This window comes from Trichomycterus rosablanca, chromosome 2, assembly GCF_030014385.1.
Source record: "Trichomycterus rosablanca isolate fTriRos1 chromosome 2, fTriRos1.hap1, whole genome shotgun sequence".
Classification (NCBI taxonomy): domain Eukaryota; kingdom Metazoa; phylum Chordata; class Actinopteri; order Siluriformes; family Trichomycteridae; genus Trichomycterus; species Trichomycterus rosablanca.
Window position 1 is genome coordinate 24,720,654 of NC_085989.1, and position 25,333 is coordinate 24,745,986.

Consider the following 25,333-nt stretch of genomic DNA (forward strand, 5'->3'; position numbering starts at 1 on the left):
AGGAGTTCAAGGTGTCTAACATCCACCAGCTCCGTGATGTCATCATGGAGGAGTGGAAGAGGATTCCAGTAGCAACCTGTGCAGCTCTGGTAAATTCCATGCCCAGGAGGGTTAAGGCAGTGCTGGATAATAATGGTGGTCACACAAAATATTGACACTTTGGGCACAATTTGTACATCTTCACTGTGGGGTGTACTCACTTATGTTGCCAGCCATTTAGACATTAATGGCTGTGTGTTGAGTTATTTTCAGAAGACAGTAAATCTACACTGCTATACAAGTTGTACACTGACTACTCTAAGTTATATCCAAGTTTCATGTCTATAGTGTTGTCCCATGAAAAGATATAATGAAATATTTGCAGAAATGTGAGGGGTGTACTCACTTTTGTGATACACTGTATATATATATTTGCACTGGGCCCCATGAGCACCTAGTTACGCCACTATAGTGAATATATTATATCAATCTGGCAACACAGTGATAAAATTACCTGAGAGACGTTGCTGTAACAGTACTGCCTCAACAAGTAAAGCAGAAAGTTAGAAAGGAGCAGCAGGTTATGGAGCACAACAGTTTGGTTTTAAATAACAACAACAAAGTAAATGCGTTTAAAATCATTTTACACGAATGCAGCACATTTAAACCATCAATGTAATATCTGATTGTTAGCTTAATGGCCGAGTGTCAGAGTGAAGTGGAGTTTCTGTACAGTGAGGAACAGAGGTTAGCACTGGAGAAGCTGCTGGAAGAAGGAGCACACTGCTTCCACAACCAACCGAGTTCAGCCGTTTTTATCTGACCTGGAGCTCGCTCAGCTCCTGTCCAGCTTCTCCTGATCACTTTGATGGTTTTAATGGGGACAGTGATGGAACACATTTATCTCTGCAGTACTGGCCAGAGCGCTCGGACTGCTCACTCCCACAGTTAGATCTGGGCTGGCCGCCACGCGCCTTCTACCACGGAGTGACCAGAGTCTCTGTGCACCCGCCTCTGCCTGGTCATTCGCATATCAAAGAAATCGTTCGGAAAATGATAGCACAAGCACGAAAGGTCAGATTGTTATTATTATCATTATTACTGTTGTAGTTATTATTATTATTAAGCTATAATAAACATTGAGAGTAAGCTAGTATGTAATCCTACGTACGTGGGATTAAATATGCACTACAATTATATGATTATTGTTGTTATTATTATCACTAATATTTCTATTTGATAATGACTTAATATAAGTCATTATCCAAAGCGACTTACAGTACTGTGACAGTATACAGTCTAAGCAATTGAGGGTTAAAGGCCTTGCTTGCTCAGGGGCCCAACAGTGGCAACCTAGCAGCGGTGAGGCTTGAACCGGCAACCTTCTGATTACTGGTCCAGTACTTTAACCACTAGGCTACAGCTGCCTCTACATAAGCAATAATAATGCTAGTCTAAGTAAAATAAATTCAGAATGTAATACATAATGATTTGCTTACAGGCTGATATACACACCAGCTTTTGAATAAGTTGAGTTCTGACACTGCAAATGATCTGTGATGATCTGAATGTGCTGCAGCATGGCTGGAATTTGGCAGATTTGTCTTTCTAAAGGCTGCACGAATCAAGACATGTACAAGGTTATCCTGGAGGAAAACCTGCTTCCTGCTCTGACAATGTTCCCCAGCTCAGAGGATTGTTTTTCCTGTAGGAAAAGGCTACATGCCACACAGCCAGGTCAATAATGCTGTGAAAGATATTAATCCCATTGGAACCTCTGGAATGTGATCAGAGGAACGTTACAAGTAGGGCTGGGCGGTATGACCAAAAATGTGTATGACAATATTTTTTTAGATCCTGACGGTTTCATAGTTTTTTTGTATGACTAGGATTTTTTGTATTTCTGTGGCTGATTGTACTGTCATAAGTACATAGAATAAAAAATTTCACCGTGTATGTAATGAAGGCTTTGCTTGGCCCCACAAAATGATACAATATTTGATGGAATCAGTTGCAATATATAAAATTTTTATTGTTTCTTCAATATTTAAGTGTTATACAATTACCCTTAGCTCTCCCTTTAACAAATAAAACAATATTTGCAAACTCCATTGTACAACATGACCACAGGTCTGTTGTAGAAAAGTGGACAACTTTAAATATCTCCGCTTCCAGCTAGCATTTTCACCTCGGTAAGACATACCTCGAATCCAGAGTTTAATTATTGCTCTGAAACTGCTCTGACTGTCTATAAAGGAATCATGTTCTTGCATAGGTGGATTATTATTGCGTTAGTAATGTCCACCTTTGCTTTTTTGCAACAGTTGTGGCTCGACAAATCATACATTACTTTGTGTTTTAGTCTGTTCTAAACTGCCGACACAGCTCATTTCTTTGTCAGGTTCTTCCGATGCATATTTGGTCCTCTCTTCATCCTCCATCCTCCATCTGTTTTCTGTTTTTGTTTATTTTTTCCATCATATTGAGGAAGCCTCTCTCATCTGATAACACTGTTGTGCTAACGCTACCTGGCTTACTAGTGAGCTGTACCTAATCTGCACAGCACTCCATAGCGCTTTTAGCGGCGAACAATATTATATGATTTGCTGCCTATATGCCGATATGCTACGGTATGACAGTATATGAAAAATCCATACCATACGAGGAATCAAAGCCAGTATACCGAATGTACCGTCATACCGCCCAGCACTAGTTACAAGCTATCAAAAAAGCTAAGCTGCTTGCCAGAAGTGGCATAAAGTCACTGTTAGGATAAATCTTTTGTTCAAAAGGTCCTGAAGAAAGCAGTCGAAGGAAGTCCAGAAAGTACTCTTTAAAACACTTTATTAAGTGTAAAAATAATCTGTGAATATATATCAGAGCTAAGCCGGCCGGCACTCCTTACTCCTGCAGTCTAGACACACCACGTAAGAAAGAGGCCGAACCTTTCTCCCCGCCGGTTTTTAAACTCAGCTAGGCTCCTCCTCCTTTACTGCTGGTGGAGCCAATGAAATGTGCTAAAGAGGCCCAGGCTCCGCCCTTTGCCAAGAGATTATGGCAGCCGCCATTTTGAATAGACCATGTGGGGGACATGCGGCATGCATGTCGTAAAGCTTGGAAAATGCCGTCAAATTTCCCATATTAAATGTACGTCTTTGTTCTGAAAAACCTAACAATCCCCCCCTTGAAAGCATCTTAATGCTTTCACAATAACTTTTAACTATAGGTTAGGTGTTTCTAGATCCCAGGAGATAAGGATAGCCGTCAGCAACCCCCCAATTTAACCCCTTCTGACTACATGGCCACTGGGCTGAATTTTATACAATAAAACGTTTCTAAAAAATAAAAAGGCTACCAGTTAAACTAAAGGAACCGTACCTATCGCAACAGCTCCTAACCCTGAAACAAACAAACAAACAAAAAATAATAAAAACAGGAAATCAAAATAAAGTAATTTAAAAAATAGGAAATCAAAAAGAGAAGAAAAATAAAATAAACACAATGGGTGCGTAGCTTCTACAGGAAGTCCGTTCAGGTTGTCCTCCACCAGACAGAGCTGCAGATATTCAGAAGGGGCCCATAGCTCCTGTGTCTCTGCATGACTCCTAATGTCTTATGGATTCTCCCCTGTCGGCCTTACCTGTTTCCACAGCAGCACAAACATTTCCTAAAAATAGCAGAGTACCAAACATATATACATTGTAAACAATCCTGAACTAACCCCTTGCGTTTTGTAGCTAAACTATGTGTGTTGCACTTAACTAGTGTTTTCAAAGATGGTCTATGTGTCTGCGAACTATATGTTTATGTTTTTTTTTTTCTCCTAGTCTAACTAAATTCTCCCCCCTCGTCTTGTTCCGCTCCGTTGATTCCGCTGGACTCTTCTTCCACATAGTTGGTTTTGTCGGGCTTTTCTGCTGTGGGTTGTTCCCTGTAGGCAGGTCCAGTTAGTGCCACTTCTGTCCCTTGGAGTGGGTCTTCCAGTCCCCTCAGTGTCTGCCTCTGCCAGTCCTTCCAAGTCTCCTTCCTTCATCACGGTGTGTGATTAGTAGTGCTGGTCCTCTCTCCTCATCTTGTCTGGTCGGTTTTACCTTTAATTAAGCAGAGTTAGTAGCACTTATACTGCTCGAAGTGGGTCTTCCGGCCCACCTTCAAGGGTATCCTCCTCATCATCATCTACCTGATATCTCGACAAATCAGCCAACACCATCTGGATAACTGGTGGATCCTGCCCCCCTCTGCTTCCTCTACACACTACTTCTATCACAAATTTTTCTATTAATACCCTGATGCACGGGATACCACAACAACATACCACTAAAATTGCCGTTCCCACGCATGCTGACATCACCAAACTTGCAATAACTTCCTTCCATGGCCCAAACATCCCTTCTAGCCACTTAACCCATTCATACACACATACAATCATACAACAGACAAACATATAAGCTACTTACCCAGCCCTCACCGCAGCCACCCCACTCCCAACATCGGGATACACGGCCACGGTGAGCTTAGACACCACTGCCGCAAGGCTTTCTGGGTAAAGCCCGTGCCAGACCCAGTGGCAACGCTACACTGCCCCCTCCCTAATGGTTAACCGTCCCGGTGACCCACTCACCAGCGTCCACTGGGTGGCTCCATGTCTGGACCGCACCCCATTACACTGCCGAGTCGCTCTTCCACCCACTGCTGGACCGGGCACCCTGCCCCTACAGCCACCTGGGCTAGCGCACTCCAACAGACCGGGCATATTGGCCCAAACCATCAGAGCCACCCAAACACCACGATCCCACTTCTGACACCAATGTGGCGCCGGCGAGTAAGGAAGGTTAGCGTCAGGGCCGCAAGTGAGCTGCCTTTGGCAGTTCATTCAGTGTTTTAGCGACAGACACCCATTCATACACACATCCCTTCTGAAAAATGTCCCCTGTTTATCGGTTCTGGTTTGTTGCTCCTGTAGACATTTTAGACCGCTTTAAACAACCTTTCGAGCAAAATCAGTAACACGTATTAAGAAAAAGATAAACTGATAGGTTTTAACGAGACACACCCTAGAACAGAAGATTCCTGCCTAGTCGAAGAATACGAGTATTCTTTTAACATTCACTGGCACAACTCAGACAAAAGAACGTAAACCTCAGTACAACAACAGTGTCTACTGGAAACAAACAATTACTTCACCGCGACCGACAATGGTCCTATGGAAACAAACAATCACTTCACCGCGACCGACAATGGCCCTATGGAAACAAACATATACTTCAGGGCAATCGACAGTGATCCCCTGGAAACAAACAATTACTTCACCGCGACCGACAATGGCCCTATGGAAACAAACATATAGTTCAGGGCAATCGACAGTGATCCCCTGGAAACAAACAATTACTTCACCGCGACCGACAATGGCCCTATGGAAACAAACAATTACTTCACCGCGACCGACAATGGCCCTATGGAAACAAACAATTACTTCACCGCGACCGACAATGGCCCTATGGAAACAAACATATACTTCAGGGCAATCGACAGTGATCCCCTGGAAACAAACAATTACATCACAGCGACCGACAATGGTCCTATGGAAACAAACATATAGTTCATTACTTGTCTCTCATACTGCATTAACCCTTCCTGCTATATAAAATTCCCCTTCAAACAGTTCAAACTGATCAGAGCAGAAGGTGCATACACATTACATATAACATTTTCTACACTTATTCCTAGTTCATCATCGCCGATTTGTCTCTCATACTGCATTAACCCTTCCTGCTATATAAAATTCCACTTCAAACAGTTCAAACTGATCAGAGCAGAAGGTGCATACACATTACATCTAACATTTTCTACACTTATTCTACTTCATCATCGTCGCATGCTAGAGAGCCTTCAAATTTTCTAAATCACATTTTTTCCAATACAAATCCCCAATCCACTATTTATTATTTACTCTGTCATACTTAAAATAACAACAGCTCTGCTATATCAACTTCCATCAGTCCTACAAACCCCTGACTTATATTATTTATTCATTCAGATTTTTACCCCAACTTTTGGTCACTGGTACTAACACACCTCCTGCTTCTAACAATACAGACTCCATTTCCCACAATCCAACAGACTCTCACATGACCATCTCCTGCTCCTAGTCAGCCAATCCCTCATGCTCGTCATCACCAGCGCTTTGATCCACTTTGGCTTTCTTGAATCACATTAAACTCTACTTAAACAGTTCCATTTAGTTAACTCACTGCAAAGTACTACCAACCTATACTATCTCTATTGTATTATTGTTACATCTCCCTACAAATGTCATTAACCCCACATCACTATGGTACCTGCATCCCTACTCTCACTAAAACACAAGCACTTGTAGCTCTTTCTAATTTACTCTTGTAACCAAAACTTTTTCTACACGAATTATTGTTATTCTAATACCTTACTGTAAAATACATCCAAAACCTCTATAAGATGTTACCGAACCCCTCACTTTTTATTATGGAACCCAGATCTTCAGGTGGATGTCTATTAAAACACACTACTGTCCCACACGGTCTTGAGATTTCACTGCATAACGTCTCCATCCAGTCTCACATCAGCTTTCCCTTCCTCTTGTCTGATGATGTCATTACTTTGGCATTCTGTACCTCAGCACCCCATATGCCTCTTGAACACTGCTTTACTCAAACATCAGAATGCAACAACAGCCATGACACACATCTGCAAGATCTGGTATTCATAATTTTTACATCATCTTTGGTACTGCATAAGTGTCCACCATCCTCAGCCCGTACACAGTAGCTTAAATATCAGACTTCTCTTTACTCATGCAGGGCCTGCAGTTTATGGCCTCAACCCCCCGCTGGGTTGCTGTGTGTCTGTGAAACCTATGACCTGGGTCTCCAGTCACCCCCCTTCATGTACTTCTCTCCTAACAAGTTATTTTCTTCTCACTATTCCCTCAATCTTTAAACTGCACTCATCTATGATCATGCATAGTATTGCCACAAGGTTTACTGCACCACATTGAACCAATCTAACTTCTTCAATAAACTATATAGTATAAACTGAGTGAGTTGACCTGATCAATTAGCTAGAAAAGATTCATCGGATACAACACAAGCATCAAATATTAACAATTGTCAATTAACAATTTCCAAAAATATTACCAATTAAATTGAATCTTACCGGAGTCCGTGTAAGCAATTATATTTAATCTCCTGAGACCCGAGCTTTGATTTTTTCAATGCATTTTTCCTATTCCTTTTGTTTTTAACCTTATTAGTTGGGTGACACGGTGGCTCAGTGGGTAGTACCGTCGCACACTGTCACAGCAAGAAGGTCCCCCCTCCGCGGAGCCCGCATGTTGTCGCGTGGGCCTCCCCCGGGTGCTCCGGTTTCCTCCCACAGTCCAAAGACATGCCAGCGAGGCGAACCAGAGACACTGAACTGTCCACGACTGTGCCCGATATAACCTGAATCCCGTGCAATGAGCAACCACCGCTCCTGTCATAAATGTAACCAAAGTGCAAAACATAACGTCAAAATCCCAATAAAGAAGCAAACAAACTTTATTAGTGTTCTAGTACTTTTGCTACCACTAGCTGGCAGACAAAAGTGTCCACTAATGGGAACAATCGGTCTAGGTTTAGCAGGTCAAGGAATAAGGCATAACAAAACCAAAATGTAATGTCCTCATATGTGAGGTAAGACTGAAGATTACCTTCACCAGGCGTCCCTAAATCTGCATGCATATACGTACCTGAATCTGCATGCATATCCGTAGGTCTGCCAGTCCAGCTGCCCCAGCACAATGTATCACAGGATTTAATACACAAAGCGGCATATTAATTAATACACAAAGCGGCATATTAAACATAAATTCTTATTCCTGCCATAATACTCCCCCCTTTTTTCAAATTTTACAATCAAATTTTGAAAATAAAACATTAAATAAACCTTCTAAATGTGTTTATCCTGTTGGAAAGCACAGAATTTTAAAGTTAGTTCAATCAAAGTCTGGTGTTAGCTGGACCTGTAAACAAATAATGTCGTTAGTGAGCAGTGGAAGGTGTGCAACAGCTTTGTCGGCAGTGTCACCTCTGGCATTGTCCTGTAAAATTGGAACAAAACTTTACTTAAATAGTTCCACTTAAATTGAATAGGAGGGACAATGACACAAAGTATCATTTGCTAAAATTTTAACTAAGCCCACTTGTTTCCTGTCTGTTGCAGCATCTCTGGATGCAAATCCTTTCACAAACATTTCCAATTCAGGATTCCTATCAGGCCCAGAAAAAATAGATAGAGTAATACAGTCATGATGTTTACCATCTCCTGCAATTAGTAAAAAGTGGTAGGATTAAGTACATTACAGCATTTGATAATAATGTTCAATTTTAGGAGTACACTGTAGTATTTATACAATCATTAACTTGATACGTGAGATGTGTTCCTTTCAGTTATAGAACATAATTTGGACTCACCGAGTAAACAGCAGGAGGTCTCCTCTGTGTAATGTAAACAGGAGTGGATACAAACCTCACAACAGTAGTTTTTAATTCAAATGTAATAGAAGAAACGTTGTCCTTAACTCAAAAGCAATAGAAGAAACATGATGATGCAACAATTAAAACAGTTAGGGATGTGTAATGTGTCATTTCAAATGACATAAAACTTTTTTTTTTCAAACGTTATAACCACTAGCGATGTGTCGTAAAATGATTCGAATCTATGAATCGGCTCTTCTAACCGAAACAAAGGAACCGACTCTTCCGGCAGTCGCCATGTAAACACGCGGCTCTTCAAAAGGAACCGAGACAAAAGACTCGACTCCCTGTCGCAACTCACTGAATTCGCGATTTCTTTAGCGGTTTTTATTTTTATTTTGCTCGGTAACAGATGCTATTCAAAATGTAACAATTACTAATACAAAACATACTTAAGCAAAAGCAAAATTACAGTCTGTGAAATGTGCTTTAAAAACTACTGTGTTACAGTAACCAGTGCGATCAGAGCGGTAACACTAAAGCACTGGATTCGTGTATGTATGTGTATTGATCGAATTTGTTTAAAATCATATCCCCGCTATTGAAACATTCCCCACTTGCGACATTTTGATGTCGAATTATTGTCCAGTACTACCCCATACATTAAACAAAGAAACAATATAGCAATCTCTCAATAATACATGAACCAATACACCCAGCAAATCTCCTATCACGACTAACAAGCGCTGTGTTACTCACAAAATTTTAATCTTATTCACTATAACAACTCTGATTAAGGAGATTTTCCTTAATTATGTGTGAAAATGTCCTATGTCACACATGGATGAATTCCACTCTAAGTACCCCCTTTCCTGGTTTAAGAACCTTAAAGTTCAAGAACGCTATCTACCTTAACACACTTAATAAGGTACCATAAATACTTCATCTTAACTCAGTTATCTTAAGATTATAAAATTAACTGCAGCACTTACCCAATCCAGGCGTACAAAGATAGCCGATGGACAAGATACGGCAAGCTGCTCACATGGAGCCAAAAAGGCGGATACACAGAAAAATACGCTCAGCTCTCCCAGAAAACCACGCTCAGCCCTCCCAGAGCCAAAATGGTGGACAGACAGAAAACCACGCTCAGCTCTCCCAGAGCCAAAATGGTGGACAGACAGAAAACCACGCTCAGCTCTCTGGTCCAAAATGGCCGCCGAACAAAAGAAACCACGCTGCGCAACCCAGTGCCAAAATGGCGGACAGACAGAGCCAAAATGGCGGATAGACGGGAGACCACGTTGCATTCCCAAGACAAAATGGCGTACAGACAGAAAGCCACGCTGCGTTCTCAAGAAACAAAATGGCGCCGACAACAAAAGAAACCACGTTGCACATCCAGCACACGGTTTCACAGACAAACATACACAGAGACTTACTGACAAACAAAACTCCTGATGTACTGTTTTTCGAACCTGATTTAGAATTTAAAGTAATCAAATTACTCCAGCCCCGTTCCCGAAACAGCCAGGCTAGTTAGAATTTTAGAACGACCGAATAAGGCTAATTCCGTTACCGAAACAGACGAACTAGCCGAGTCTCGTTTCCGTAACAGTCAGACTCCTTTGAGATTAATAATCAAATTACCCGAATTCCGTTACCGAAACAGACGAATTCGTTAGAATTTATTACACTCGAATTAGGTTCGCTTCGTTACCGAAACAGACAAGCGTCCTTTCCCTTCAAGTGTTCCATACACAATGGCGCCCTTAACATTTATTTTAACCGGTTTGGTTCAAATTCAGATATCAGGAAACACACATTTTTAGCTCCAACATATATTCACAGTTTTAAACTATCTAATGATACTTTAGTAATTTAATCAGACACTTACGGATTCTGAGATTCACTTTCACACTCAGTACACTAAATAATAAATGCATCTAATATATATACAGAGAACGTCTGTTTACCTTAAGGGGGCGCGCCTCGTACTGAGTACAAAAGATTTTTTCAGAATTCCTGGTCTTACCTCAGTCAGCTGAATTAATTCTGATGCAATCCTCAGACCTCTTGAACCATCCTCTGGCTACCATTTGTTAGGATGAATCTTTTGGTTCAAAAGGTCCTGAAGAAAGCAGTCGAAGGAAGTCCAGAAAGTACTCTTTAAAACACTTTATTAAGTGTAAAAATAATCTGTGAATATATATCAGAGCTAAGCCGGCCGGCACTCCTTACTCCTGCAGTCTAGACACACCACGTAAGAAAGAGGCCGAACCTTTCTCCCCGCCGGTTTTTAAACTCAGCTAGGCTCCTCCTCCTTTACTGCTGGTGGAGCCAATGAAATGTGCTAAAGAGGCCCAGGCTCCGCCCTTTGCCAAGAGATTATGGCAGCCGCCATTTTGAATAGACCATGTGGGGGACATGCGGCATGCATGTCGTAAAGCTTGGAAAATGCCGTCAAATTTCCCATATTAAATGTACGTCTTTGTTCTGAAAAACCTAACATCACCCAACCGCAATGTGAAAGGCTGGTGGACCGTATGCCCAGACGCATGAAGGCTGTGATTGAAAATTGGAGTTATTCCACCAAATACTGATTTATAAACTCATTAAAACTTTTAGTTTGTGTTCCTTTCATTATTTGAGTTTAGAAAACACTGCATCATTATTGTTATGCTGTCCAGTTGTCATTTTCTGCTAATAAATGTTCTAATTGATCAAATTTATTTTTGGAATTTTGCTCAAACACAACCCTATAAATAGTAAGCAAATTCTGCTTATTATATTAGATATATGATATGTTTACACACTTTAACAACAGAAAAATCTGTAAAAGTCCATTTATTTGATACACCACATCCTTAAGGGTGTTAAATCAGGAAATTACCCAGAAACACTGAGTGCAGACTATGAATTTAGACAAAATAGGGCAGCCATTTATCTCAAGACACCACACACTTACCCACGCATTCATTTTTAGCACATGACTGAAGCCAAAACAACTTGGATGAAGCAGTTACTATAAATGAATAATAGCAAATATTCAAAATTGATTTCTGCCGATGTGTATTTAGCATTTTATCTCTTCTTTTATTGCTGCTGAATTGATGATAAGCTAATCAAAGTCCAGCAAAGTGTATGTAATCATATCACATGCAGTTCATAACTCACTGTAGTACTGTAGCTATCGTCCAACAGGCTAATGAATCTTTCCTAAAAATTTTAAATGCTATCCAATCTTCTCAACCCTACCTTTTCAGGTCATTGCAGTGGTTATGGATTTGCTTACAGATGTGGACATCTTTAAGGATCTTTTAGATGCAAGCTTTAAGCGTAAGGTGGCTGTATATATCATACTGGAGGCTACCGGGGTTCCCCATTTCTTGAACATGTGTGAGAGAGCAGCAATGCACACCGGACACCTCAAGGTATGCCACATATTTTACAAATTTGTACTGCTGAATCGACAACAATATCTAGTTAGTTACACTTCTAAATCATTGTATATGTGCTGGATCACTGTGTAAGTCTTGATTACCAGGTGTCAGTGAGCCAAAAGAGCATGGTTTCAGGACAGAAATGTTTGGGACAGAAATGTCCAGGCAGCCCTGAGCCAAAATATAACTTAATGTTAGATTTTAGCCTACATTGTGCCCACCAAATGACCTGATGTTACTGTTTCTCAGACTAAAAGAAAACTGATTCCAGATAACCATGCTAAACCACACTGACTACACTTCCAATCAGCTACTGATAAAAATATTTGTTTTTGTACTTTTAGCAGAGTACCATTAGGTAGAATAAAAAAACAGAATGCTCATGCTGCCCATATACAATAAATGGTCCAAATTATGTTGAAACATCTTTAACCAAGTGGATTTAGCCATTTCAGCCACATTCATTACTAACCGGTGCATAAAAGCTTACAGCTATACAATCTATTTAAACAAACATTGGCAGTAAATTGGGTTGTACTGAAGAGCTCTGTGACTTTCAACATGGCTCTGTCAAAGGATGCCAACTTTTTCTTTTTTCCTAGGCCCCCTGAGGTTAACTGAAAGTTAACAAACAAACAAAAACTCAGCCATGAAGCAATAGTCACACAAACTCACAAAGATAATTGCAACACACACTACAAAGTCTTAAACTGTTCCAAAAAAAAGAATCATTTAGGAGTTTCATGGATTGGGATTCCATGGGCAAAAGCTTCACATAAGCCTAAAATGACCATGCACAATGCCAAGAACAAAGAAAGGGCAGATTTTCATAGTTCGGGTTGAGCTTTTTAGTTCCACTGAAGGGAAATCTTAAAACTAGAGCATACAATGACATTTTAGACAAGTGAAAAAAAAAAAAAATAATAACTTGCTTGGCCTGCAGAGAGCCCTGACTCTATGTTTAGGTTTGCCTGACTTACTTACAAATGTATGCAGTCATAATCTAGTAAGAGTGGCCATGAAGTCACTGGTTGTTAGATGACTTATGGTTGGCAGTAAAACATTTGACCCAGCCTTCATCAGGTCTATTGCACTAACACCTCTGCATTGTCCTGGTTAGATTGGTAAGGCCTCTGGTTAAATTGTGGGATAATTCCCATGGCCAGGGAGATTTTGCTGCTGCACCATAAGTTTGGAACTTGTATTTGGGACAATACTCCCAATGTTGTCTCTAGGAATGTTTAAGGTCTTGGCAAAACCCATTGCCTTTTTGGTGCAATCAAATGATCTGCTCTCTCAGCTTTTGTGACAGCTACATAGTTTTACCATGGTTGAGATCCTTTCTGTGTGGAGTTTGCATGTTCTCCCTGTGTCTGCGTGGGTTTACTGCGGGTACTCCGGTTTCCTCCCACAGTCCAAAAACATGCAAGTGAGGTAAATTGAAGATGCTAAATTGTCCATGACTGTGTTTAATATAACCTTTGTGAACTGATGAACCTTGTGTAATGAGTAACTACCGTTCCTGTCATGAATGTAACCAAAGTGTAAAACATGACGTTAAAATCCTAATAAACAAACAAACAAACCATGGTTGAGAAATTATGGTGTTTATATAACACATCACAGCTTAAGCAAATTAAGGGTAGTTATTGAGTTCCCAATTATTTAATCATGTTGTAATCTAACATTAGGTCATACAGACTATCAGTATCAATTAAGATCAGCAATGTTATGTAGGTGTTTAATAACTTGATAGTAGTAATGATAGTATTAATATAATACATTATACAAAGTATTAACACAATTAATAAAAACTGTGGCATTGCTTTGTCTATGTAAGCAATAATCATGCATTAAATGTGCAGAAGTGCATTCCCTGTAGAGGGTGTGGCAATTTATATTTACTACAAAACAGACACTTAATTGCTGCTTTCATCACAAATGTTATTACAGATTTACAGACAGTAGTACTGTATGCCATACTAGCTTGTAGACGCAGATGCTTGTCAGTGCAGATCTTCTGTAGTACACAATGTTCCACAGAAGGAGCTGCATGTTTACATGGATAACCATTGTCACAAAGCATATACAAAATTCCTGTAATGAAAAACTGCTTTCACTGATGCAACAAATGTTATATTTCAATTGCACATTAAAGATATGTATTGATTTTTTTAACATTTGTGTGTTTTCAAGAACCTAAGAGTGCGAAGCATTGGAGGAACTGGGTTTTTCGCTCATTCATCAAAGAAAGTATGTGGGAGCCAAAGTCAAAAATTCATGTTTGTTGATGGAGACAAAGCAGTGACCGGGTCATACAGGTGAATCTGTTAACAATCTAGTATTTCTTTTCTATTGGTAACAAACCAAAGTGTCAGTTCATTTACAAAAGATTATAAGTATTACCACTAGTAAACATGCTTCTGTTTTGTTTTTCATTGCAAATCATATAACCAGCATAACAATTTGAGTGAAGAGTGTATTTTTTCAAGAAAATAAAAGAAATTCAGAATGTCTTAATACAAAAAACTATTTCTCCTGAACCTTTATTTACATGAAAAAGGCACAAAGAAAATATTACCAACTTAATTGTAAACAAATGGAACTTGTTGCCTGCAACACCCTCATATTAACTTGGAACCGAGGCATGTTTACCACTATGTTACCTCATCTTTCCTGTTAATTATACTTTGTAATCATTTGGGAACTGGCTATACTAATTGTTACTGTTTTGCACATGAATTTTTGCCCATTCTTGCTGAATACAAGACTTCAGATGCTGAAAGTCTGTAGTAACTATTGTCTGATTCTCCTCTCCAATGATGCACCATATACTTTCAATAGGAGACAGATCTTCAAGCACACATACTCTGTGTTTACAAACAAAGCCAAGCTGATGGCGGCACATAGAATGAGGCCTGGCATTGTTTTGCCAAAAATAACCATGATTTAGGTTGCTTTTTTTGATGTAGTGGAGTACTGTGTTAACTGTCACTGGTTTTCTGTAGTAGTCGTGAGCCCATGTGGCTATATAATCACAGTAGTAGGACTTTCTCATGCAATGCTGTGTGAGCGCTTGAAGATCTTGCATATGGTGAAATACCTAAATTATTACCACTGCTTAACAATTCTCTCATGAAGTTTTGCACAAAATGGTAAGCCATGACCCATCTTAGCTTGCTTTAGACTGAGCTTTTTGTGGACCTGTCAGTTATACCTTCTAATACCCTCACCTACTACTAATTCACCCGCTTATTGTGGAATGTTTCAACATGGTGTAACTTACATATTTTATACATTTTATACATCAATTCAAGATTTGTTTTTATTTACAATATACAGTTAAGTTGGTCAGCCCAAACATTAAGTCATGTTTTGGCTGACCAATGCATTGCAAGAGAAATTAAAGTACATGGAGAAAACTCACATGGACATGGAAAGAACTTAAGAACTCCTCACAGACAGGTACTAGTGACAAATTTCAAAATCAGGTCCCCAGATGTACAGTCTGTTGTTCCCCATTCAAGATCAAAACCCACGTTTTACCTATTAGCATATTGGAACAACTAAATGTGGTAATTTGCACTTGTTAATTACATTTTACTTGTTTGTTACTTTACCTATAGCATTTTTTACTTAAAAGGCTAAATTTATTTACTTTTTGTTTGTTTGCAGTTTTACATGGTCTGCCTCCAGACTTGACAGAAGCATCAGTACAGTGCTCACAGGACAAGTTGTGGAATTATTTGACCTGTTATTCCAGGATCTGTATGTGATGTCTAATGCGGTTAACGTAAACAAGATTAAACTTGAAAATGAGCCCAAGCGAGTACCTCTAAACCAAATCTCTAAACCATCACCTACACTGCCATCAGACATCATTGCTCTCAAACTCAACAACCCCAAATATGCTCTGGTGTGTGGTAATGTGACTGTCAGAAGCAACTGTTTGCCATCTGAGAAATGCACAGCCAAGACTGACTGTACTGAACAAATAAAAGAGGTGTTTCCACTTGTTCACCCTGGACTGCTTCACCTAGACAAAGCCAACATGATTGACTACCTTCCTGTTTGGCCCAAGCCTGACCCACCGAGTGATGTGATAGGATTTATTAATATAAGAGAATATAAGGAACCACTACAAGCTCATCCCATGCGGTCAGAGTTGTTTGAGGTCTCACAAGCTATTCGATTCAAAAATCCAATAGAGCTTCCAGAAAAGTATCTGTCTGAAAGGTCTCACCCCAGATCTAGACTTAAGTCCTCTTCACTTTCTGCTGCTTCAGCTAATGAACAACCACTTATTCAACCCCTGGTTGGCCTAGAGAAAAAATACAAACCTTGTGAACCTTCTAAGGAGACACCAATTCCACCTAGCTGTCCTAAAGATGAGGCTGTATTACTAATCTCAATTGCTAATCCAAAAACACCTCACAATAGCAATAAAGACATGAAAGACTCACCTGTGGACCATGGTACAGAAGGCCTAATTGACCTTCTAACTGAACAGAGAACGAGTTCTGATAAAAAATACTACAGAAAACACAAGTATTGAACAAGGTGAGGTAAATCGACAGGATAATCATGGAACATCTTGCTGCAGTGTTAAAACAAACTCTATAACCACTCATACCTTATCCGCACACTTTGAAACTACCTCATTTAACCAAAGCTTTGAGAGAACCTCAGAAACGATGTGTAACAAATTTCTCCAAGATGATCAGTGGCAAAAATCTAAAGATCTAGAACCTGACAAGAATGAGACAAATACTGTTGATTGTTATCAAGCTGAGATTTCCTGTTCTTACTCCATTTCATCAGAGGGATATTTTGACTTCATTGACTCTTTTATGGCTGATTCTGGGTGTGATGGGATGGTAACAAGGATACCACATGGTTTCAAACTTTTTGAGATGGACTCGCCCACAAACACTGCTGCACATTCCCTGACTTCATTAACATCAGAGTTCCAAGAAATAGATTTAGAGGCTGGCTCATGTGAGCATACATCGAGCTATCAATCAATCACTGTGCCTCAGCTACAAACAAATCTGAAACAGTTTCTACTGAAGATATAGAGGAAATACTGGAGATGTACAGGGGTTGGACAAAATAACTGAAACACCTGGTTTTAGACCACAATAATTTATTAGTATGGTGTAGGGCCTCCTTTTGCGGCCAATACAGTGTCAATTCGTCTTGGAAATGACATATACAAGTCCTGCACAGTGGTCAGAGGGATTTTAAGCCATTCTTCTTGCAGGATAGTGGCCAGGTCACTACGTGATGCTGGTGGAGGAAAACGTTTCCTGACTCGCTTCTCCAAAACACCCCAAAGTGGCTCAATAATATTTAGATCTGGTGACTGTGCAGGCCATGGGAGATGTTCAACTTCACTTTCATGTTCATCAAACCAATCTTTCACCAGTCTTGCTGTGTGTATTGGTGCATTGTCATCCTGATACACGGCACCGCCATTGGATGCACATGGTCCTCCAGAATGGTTCGGTAGTCCTTGGCAGTGACGCGCCCATCTAGCACAAGTATTGGGCCAAGGGAATGCCATGATATGGCAGCCCAAACCATCACTGATCCACCCCCATGCTTCACTCTGGGCATGCAACAGTCTGGGTGGTACGCTTCTTTGGGGCTTCTCCACACTGTAACTCTCCTGGATGTGGGGAAAACAGTAAAGGTGGACTCATCAGAGAACAATACATGTTTCACATTGTCCACAGCCCAAGATTTGCGCTCCTTGCACCATTGAAACCGACGTTTGGCATTTGAACGAGTGACCAAAGGTTTGGCTATAGCAGCCCGGCCGTGTATATTGACCCTGTGGAGCTCCCGACGGACAGTTCTGGTGGAAACAGGAGAGTTGAGGTGCACATTTAATTCTGCCGTGATTTGGGCAGCCGTGGTTTTATGTTTTTTGGATACAATCCGGGTTAGCACCCGAACATCCCTTTCAGACAGCTTCCTCTTGCGTCCACAGTTAATCCTGTTGGATGTGGTTTGTCCTTTTTGGTGGTATGCTGACATTACCCTGGATACCGTGGCTCTTGATACATCACAAAGACTTGCTGTTTTGGTCACAGATGTGCCAGCAAGACGTGCACCAACAATTTGTCCTCTTTTGAACTCTGGTATGTCACCCATAATGTTGTGTGCATTGCAATATTTTGAGCAAAACTGTGCTCTTACCCTGCTAATTGAACCTTCACACTCTGCTCTTACTGGTGCAATGTGCAATTAATGAAGATTGGCCACCAGACTGGTCCAATTTAGCCATGAAACCTCCCACACTAAAATGACAGGTGTTTCAGTTATTTTGTCCAACCCCTGTATGTACCTTTGCAACAAGGTACAGAGGCCAAACCACTTAGTAATCCATTAAAGATTGTGACTGATGTACAGAAAGCACATGATATAACAGCAGAACAATTGAATAAGAAATATGAACTTAAATTGGATTCAATGATAAATAACTTGGACCACCATTCTATAGACATATGTGGCACTAATAACTCACAGATATCAGCAAAGCATTCACTTTTACTGCAAAGTAAAGTTGCACCTGTACCAGTTCTAAAAGTGGCAGAGGCTCAATGTATAGTTTTCTCAGATGGTGTAAACTGAGTTCCATTTTGGAAATTAAAGCCTGACCCCCACTTAAGTTTCACCTGACATGGTGACACACCTGAGCTGCAGGAGCATGCAAACAAAAATGTGGATACCAAGGACAAAACAGAGCAGCAAAAACAGAAGAACAGTGGCTGGCTTAAGGGCTGGACCTCATAGGTTTGATATTAATTCATCTAAATGTAATCCTGTGTCCTGCTCACAAGTATTTGCTGAGGAGGGACCAGGATTGAAACATATTTGTGCAAATAAAATAAAAATTAGAGAACCCCAAAGTAGATGTAAGAAAGAGTAAGATTCCTTTATACACTAAGCAAACTCAGAAAACCAATACAGGGATGATAAAATATTACAAATGTTTTAAGAAATTTGTAAACATATTCTTAGCCAGTTTGCAACACAAATCCATGACGCTTGTACTAAAAATCAGTAGGCTGATAACTATAGACCACTTAAGCCACAGTATTGCAATTAGGGGAAAAAATGTTTGCTTAATTTTAGTTGTGTTAGTATGTAGAGCTACATCTAATCTCTAACCTATACATCATGCATTTTCATGCATATGCATCAGCAACTATCCTGCAGTTATCATCCAACAAGGCCTGCATATCTGCACTTGGAGCATAATTGAAAAGCAGCTAAAAATAAGTTAGAACAGAACAGGGCTGCTAATGCAGTTCCAGCATCTTCTGACAAGCTCCTCACTTGACACTCAGCTCCTGTAGCATCAAGCCAAACTTTGAGCCAAACTTCTGACTCGCTCAAATTGAGGCCCCAGCAGGCCATCATAATTCTTCCCAAAAACAGCCTCAGGCCCAACAGGACAGAAACAGGGCCATCCAATTACACCAAACAAGCTTTAGGCAGGGTTCTGCATCCACCTCAAAAGTTAAATCTTGATCTTTTGGCACATAATTTTAAAAAGAATAGAAGGGTAAATTACCATGTTGTTCTCTGAAATTTATCAGAAAATGACAAATTGTGCTAATGGGAAAGCTCAAGAGTGATAACCTGAATGTTGTAGTTGCATTTTAAGTACTTTAAAATGATTAATTGGGTTAAAGGCTGGAAACACCCTGGGCAGGTCACCAGTCCATGACAGGGCACACACACACACACACACACATAGAGGGCAATTTTTATGTCCAATTTGCCTGACTGCATGTCTTTGGACTTGTGGGGGGAAACCTGTGCTCCTGGAGAAACTGTGACATAAAGTAGTCCCACTGCACCAGTGTAAGGTCTGACAATGGCTCAGCATTTAGCAACTTTTCAGTCAAAACAACTTACATTCATTCATTCATTTTCTTAACCGCTTATCCAATTAGGGTCACGGGGGGGGGGGGACTGAACCCAGGACCTTCTTGCTGTGAGGCGACAGTGCTACCCACTAAGCCACCTAAAACAACTTACAATTATGATTAAATACAATTTGTGCAGTATTTAGCAGACACTTTTATCCAAAGCTCTTTACCATTATGACTGAATACAATTGAGGGTTAAGGGCCTTGCTCAGGGGGCCAACAGTGGCAACTACATTATTATACATCAAATCATTACAATTAACTGAGCACCAATCTGGTTAAAGGCAACACACTTACACATTTATTCACTCACACCTGGAAGATATTTATTATCATTAAGCTGCAGTAGTAGGGAGAACAGAGAAGAACCCTTATAAAATGATCAAACCTAGGTCACTTGGTCCATTTCGCTGTGTCCACTCTACCAGCTGTGCTACCTACCACTATTTTTAAGTGGTCTTCAAGAACACAATTGGGAAAAGAAAAACACAAAGAAGCAATACACCTAATAATCAAGCCAAAAATAAGCATTTCAAGCTCATCAAGATCATGTGTAAATATGTTAAACATTGACTAATTAAATACACTATATGGAATAAATACACTATCCTAACCTAACCATTAGCTCATAGTGATATTGCTGCTATATGTGCCACAAATATTTGTAAAGTTTATGGAGTTGGTGCTATTATTTAAAATTGTGTTCTGTTTACTTAACTTTAATATTTTATTGTGTTTAAAACATTTGGAAAATTAAGTGGAGCTAATGCAAAAATAAATAAATAAATAGGACAACAATTACATTTTGAAGGCACTATAGACAATTATAAATTAAGCTAAATTAATTGTAATTTAAAATGACAATTAGATATAACAAGTGCTCTAAAAATTACTCGCTACACTCAGTATCTCACTTAGTATCTCGCTAGTAAACTCACTATTATTTCACCTGTTCTGCTGTACTTTGGAGCCATAAAGTGTATAATAGGGAACTCATGCCCTATTCCTGAAGCTCAAAATGGCACAGCAGTCCCTGTTGTTACACAACTATCAGCAAAAACACAGACCTAACTGTTGAGTGATAGAAACATTTATGGCATTATACACTGATTAGCCATAACATTAAAACCACCTCCTTGTTTCTACACTCAACTGTCCATTTTATCAGCTCCACTTAACATATAGAAGCACTTTGTAGTTGTTCAATTACTGACTGTAGTCCATCTATTTCTCTTCATACCTTTTTAGCCTGCTTTCACCCTGTTCTACAATTGTCAGGACTTCCACAAAACCACCACAGAGTAGGTATTATTTTGGTTGTAAGTGTGTGTTGTGCTGGTATGAGTGGATCAGACACAGCAGCACTGCTGGACTTTTTTTAAATATCTTGTCCAGTCACTGTCCACTCTGACACTCCTACCTAGTTGATCCACCTTGTAGCTGTAAAGTCAGAGACGATCGCTCATCTACTGCTGCTGTTTGAGTTGGTCATCTTCTAGGCCTTCATCAGTGGTCACAGGACGCTGCCCACAGGGCGCTGTTGAATGGATGTTTTTGGTTGGTGGACTATTCTCGGTCCAGCAGTGACAGTGAGGTGTTTAAAAACTCCAGCAGCACTGCTGTGTCTGATCCACTCATACCAGCACAACACACACTAACATACCACCACCATGTCAGTGTCACTGCAGTGCTGAGAATGATCCACCATCTAAATAATACCTGCTCTGTGGGGGTCCTGACCATTGAAGAACAAGGTGAAAGGGGGCTAACAAAGCATGCACAGAAACAGATGGACTACAGTCAGTAATTGTAGAACTACAAAGTGCTTCTATATGGTAAGTGGATCTGATCAAATGGACAGTGAGCGAAGAAACAGGGAGCTGGTTTTAATGTTATGGCTGATCGGTGTAAATAATCTCATATTATTCAGTTATTTGTAGTAAATGTTTGTGTACGCGATTTACAAGCACGATGGTCATTGAGTGCCCCTTCTTGTCTTAAACTGGTATGTTACAGTGGTTCACTGGAATAGCAATAAGACAAGTCCCCAATACCATTTTTTAACTTTTTACTAATATTCCAGACTTTAAGCATTTCTCTACCCAGTTTCATACTGTACCATTAGGCATTTCATCCCTATTAAAATATGGTTGGACTAATGCTCCATAATGACAAATACAGGAGCCATTAAACAATGCAGACAACATTATGTGTATTTGTCCTTGTTCATTTAAATTTAAAAATAGATGCTAATCTGTTAACATTTATAAGCACAAAGTCAAAAGCAAGGAGGACTTACTCGTCAAAACAAACCCACAGAATGAGAATTTTTTGCGTAGATTGCGCAAAGTGCGTAAGGTGCGTTTGTACTTTACGTACATATAATTTACACCATTTCCATAAAATTGCCGCTATTTCTGTATGTGCAAAGCAAAGTATTCAAAAAGTATTCCATTCTCTCACTCACTGCTGCTACACGTGTTCGGTCTCTCAGAGCCGCTCAGACACGTGACGGTACCACAACAAAACACAGCAGAGCAGGAGGGGAGGGGCGAGGTGAGCGTGTAAGATGTGAGAGGAGCAGTGTGTGTGTGTGTACAGACATGCTCTTTACTTTATTATGAAACGAGAGAAACGTACTCAATGTAGCAGATACAAGTAAAACTGAACTATCCTTTCCATCATGCTAGTATCGATCCGATTCCAATACCAAGGTTGGTATCGATCCACCCACCCCTAGTAGTGCATATTTCTGTGCAATTAAACATAGAGAAACATTAAGCGATGTCATTTGTTTATAGCTGTGGAAATATGACAGGCTATATTACATCACTAGAATGCCAAACAAATGCTGGACTGCCTCAGACGTCATGCCCTCTGACAATTGAGCAATAGGCAGCTAATATTAAGAAAGTACGACATGCTAGTTGTGTCGGACCACGTTCTTACCACAAACGAACTGCTCTATAGTTTGTGCCTCCTCTCAAGGGTCTTGGTGAGGTTGTTTTGGTCCACACCAAGTGTGTGTTCACACCTACACAAACGAATCACACCAAAGGAAGAAACGAACCTAAGTCTGAGACTGAGATTAGCATCTATTTTTAAATTTAAATGAACAAGGACAAATATACTCGGTCTATATTTAAAATGTACATATTTATTCACCCGTTAAGCATAACTATGTGGTATGACCACCCGGTTTCTTGTGCTCACCTTGTGCACGCCTCAGTGCTTGAAACACAACATGGAAACGTGTTCAGTGTTATTTTCTTTAGTATTTGAGCTCCTGTACAGACGCTGTTGCGGTGTAGTGTTAGGTTTTTCAGAACAAAGACGTACATTTAATATGGGAAATTTGACGGCATTTTCCAAGCTTTACGACATGCATGCCGCATGTCCCCCACATGGTCTATTCAAAATGGCGGCTGCCATAATCTCTTGGCAGAGGGCGGAGCCTGGGCCTCTTTAGCACATTTCATTGGCTCCACCAGCAGTAAAGGAGGAGGAGCCTAGACTAGTTTAAAAAAGGACGGCGGGCTCAGAGGAGCCCTCTTTCTTACGTGGTTGTTTTCTATACTGCAGGAGAAAAGGAGCGCCGATCGGCTTAGCTCTGATATATATTCACAGATTATTTTTACACTTAATAAAGTGTTTTAAAGAGTACTTTCTGGACTTCCTTCGACTGCTTTCTTCAGGACCTTTTGAACAAAAGATTTATCCTAACAAATGGTAGCAGAGGATGGTTCAAGAGGTCTGAGGATTGCATCAGAATTAATTCAGCTGACTGAGGTAAGACCAGGAATTCTGAAAAAATCTTTTGTACTCAGTACAAGGCGCGCGCCTGCTTAAGGTAAACAGACGTTCTCTGTATACAGTGTATCACAAAAGTGAGTACACCCCTCACATTTCTGCAGATATTTAAGTATATCTTTTCATGGGACAACACTGACAAAATGACACTTTGACACAATGAAAAGTAGTCTGTGTGCAGCTTATATAACAGTGTAAATTTATTCTTCCCTCAAAATAACTCAATATACAGCCATTAATGTCTAAACCACCGGCAACAAAAGTGAGTACACCCCTAAGAGACTACACCCCTAAATGTCCAAATTGAGCACTGCTTGTCATTTTCCCTCCAAAATGTCATGTGATTTGTTAGTGTTACTAGGTCTCAGGTGTGCATAGGGAGCAGGTGTGTTCAATTTAGTAGTACAGCTCTCACACTCTCTCATACTGGTCATGAAAGTTCCAACATGGCACCTCATGGCAAAGAACTCTCTGAGGATCCTAAAAGACGAATTGTTGCGCTACATGAAGATGGCCAAGGCTACAAGAAGATTGCCAACACCCTGAAACTGGGCTGCAGCACAGTGGCCAAGATTATCCAGCGTTTTAAAAGAGCAGGGTCCACTCAGAACAGACCTCGAGTTGGTCGTCCAAAGAAGCTGAGTGCACGTGCTCAGCGTCACATCCAACTGCTGTCTTTGAAAGATAGGCGCAGGAGTGCTGTCAGCATTGCTGCAGAGATTGAAAAGGTGGGGGGTCAGCCTGTCAGTGCTCAGACCATACGCCGCACACTACATCAAATTGGTCTGCATGGCTGTCACCCCAGAAGGAAGCCTCTTCTGAAGTCTCTACACAAGAAAGCCCGCAAACAGTTTGCTGAAGACATGTCAACAAAGGACATGGATTACTGGAACCATGTCCTATGGTCTGATGAGACCAAGATTAATTTGTTTGGTTCAGATGGTCTCAAGCATGTGTGGCGGCAATCAGGTGAGGAGTACAAAGATAAGTGTGTCATGCCTACAGTCAAGCATGGTGGTGGGAATGCCATGGTCTGGGGCTGCATGAGTGCAGCAGGTGTTGGGGAGTTACATTTCATTGAAAGACACATGAACTCCAATATGTACTGTGAAATACTGAAGCAGAGCATGATCCCCTCCCTCCGGAAACTGGGTCGCAGGGCAGTGTTCCAGCATGATAATGACCCCAAACACACCTCTAAGACGACCACTGCTTTATTGAAGAGGCTGAGGGTAAAGGTGATGGACTGGCCAAGCATGTCTCCAGACCTAAACCCAATAGAACATCTTTGGGGCATCCTCAAGCGGAAGGTGGAGGAGCGCAAAGTCTCGAATATCCGCCAGCTCCGTGATGTCGTCATGGAGGAGTGGAAAAGCATTCCAGTGGCAACCTGTGAAGCTCTGGTAAACTCCATGCCCAGGAGAGTTAAGGCAGTTCTGGGAAATAATGGTGGCCACACAAAATATTGACACTTCAGGAACTTTCACTAAGGGGTGTACTCACTTTTGTTGCCGGTGGTTTAGACATTAATGGCTGTATATTGAGTTTTTTTGAGGGAAGAATAAATTTACACTGTTATATAAGCTGCACACAGACTACTTTTCATTGTGTCAAAGTGTCATTTTGTCAGTGTTGTCCCATGAAAAGATATACTTAAATATCTGCA

General features: G+C 40.5%; 1 protein-coding gene across 1 annotated transcript; it reads left to right on the top strand.

Moving 5' to 3' along the window:
- The first annotated feature begins 676 nt into the window (after positions 1 to 676).
- fam83ga (family with sequence similarity 83 member Ga) lies at positions 677 to 18,786 on the top strand. The gene is given in 7 exon segments (XM_062985923.1): positions 677 to 768; positions 770 to 823; positions 825 to 1,053; positions 11,735 to 11,902; positions 14,108 to 14,232; positions 15,587 to 16,226; positions 18,760 to 18,786. Coding segments are annotated over 7 exon segments (1,335 nt in total).
- The last annotated feature ends 6,547 nt before the right edge of the window (positions 18,787 to 25,333 follow it).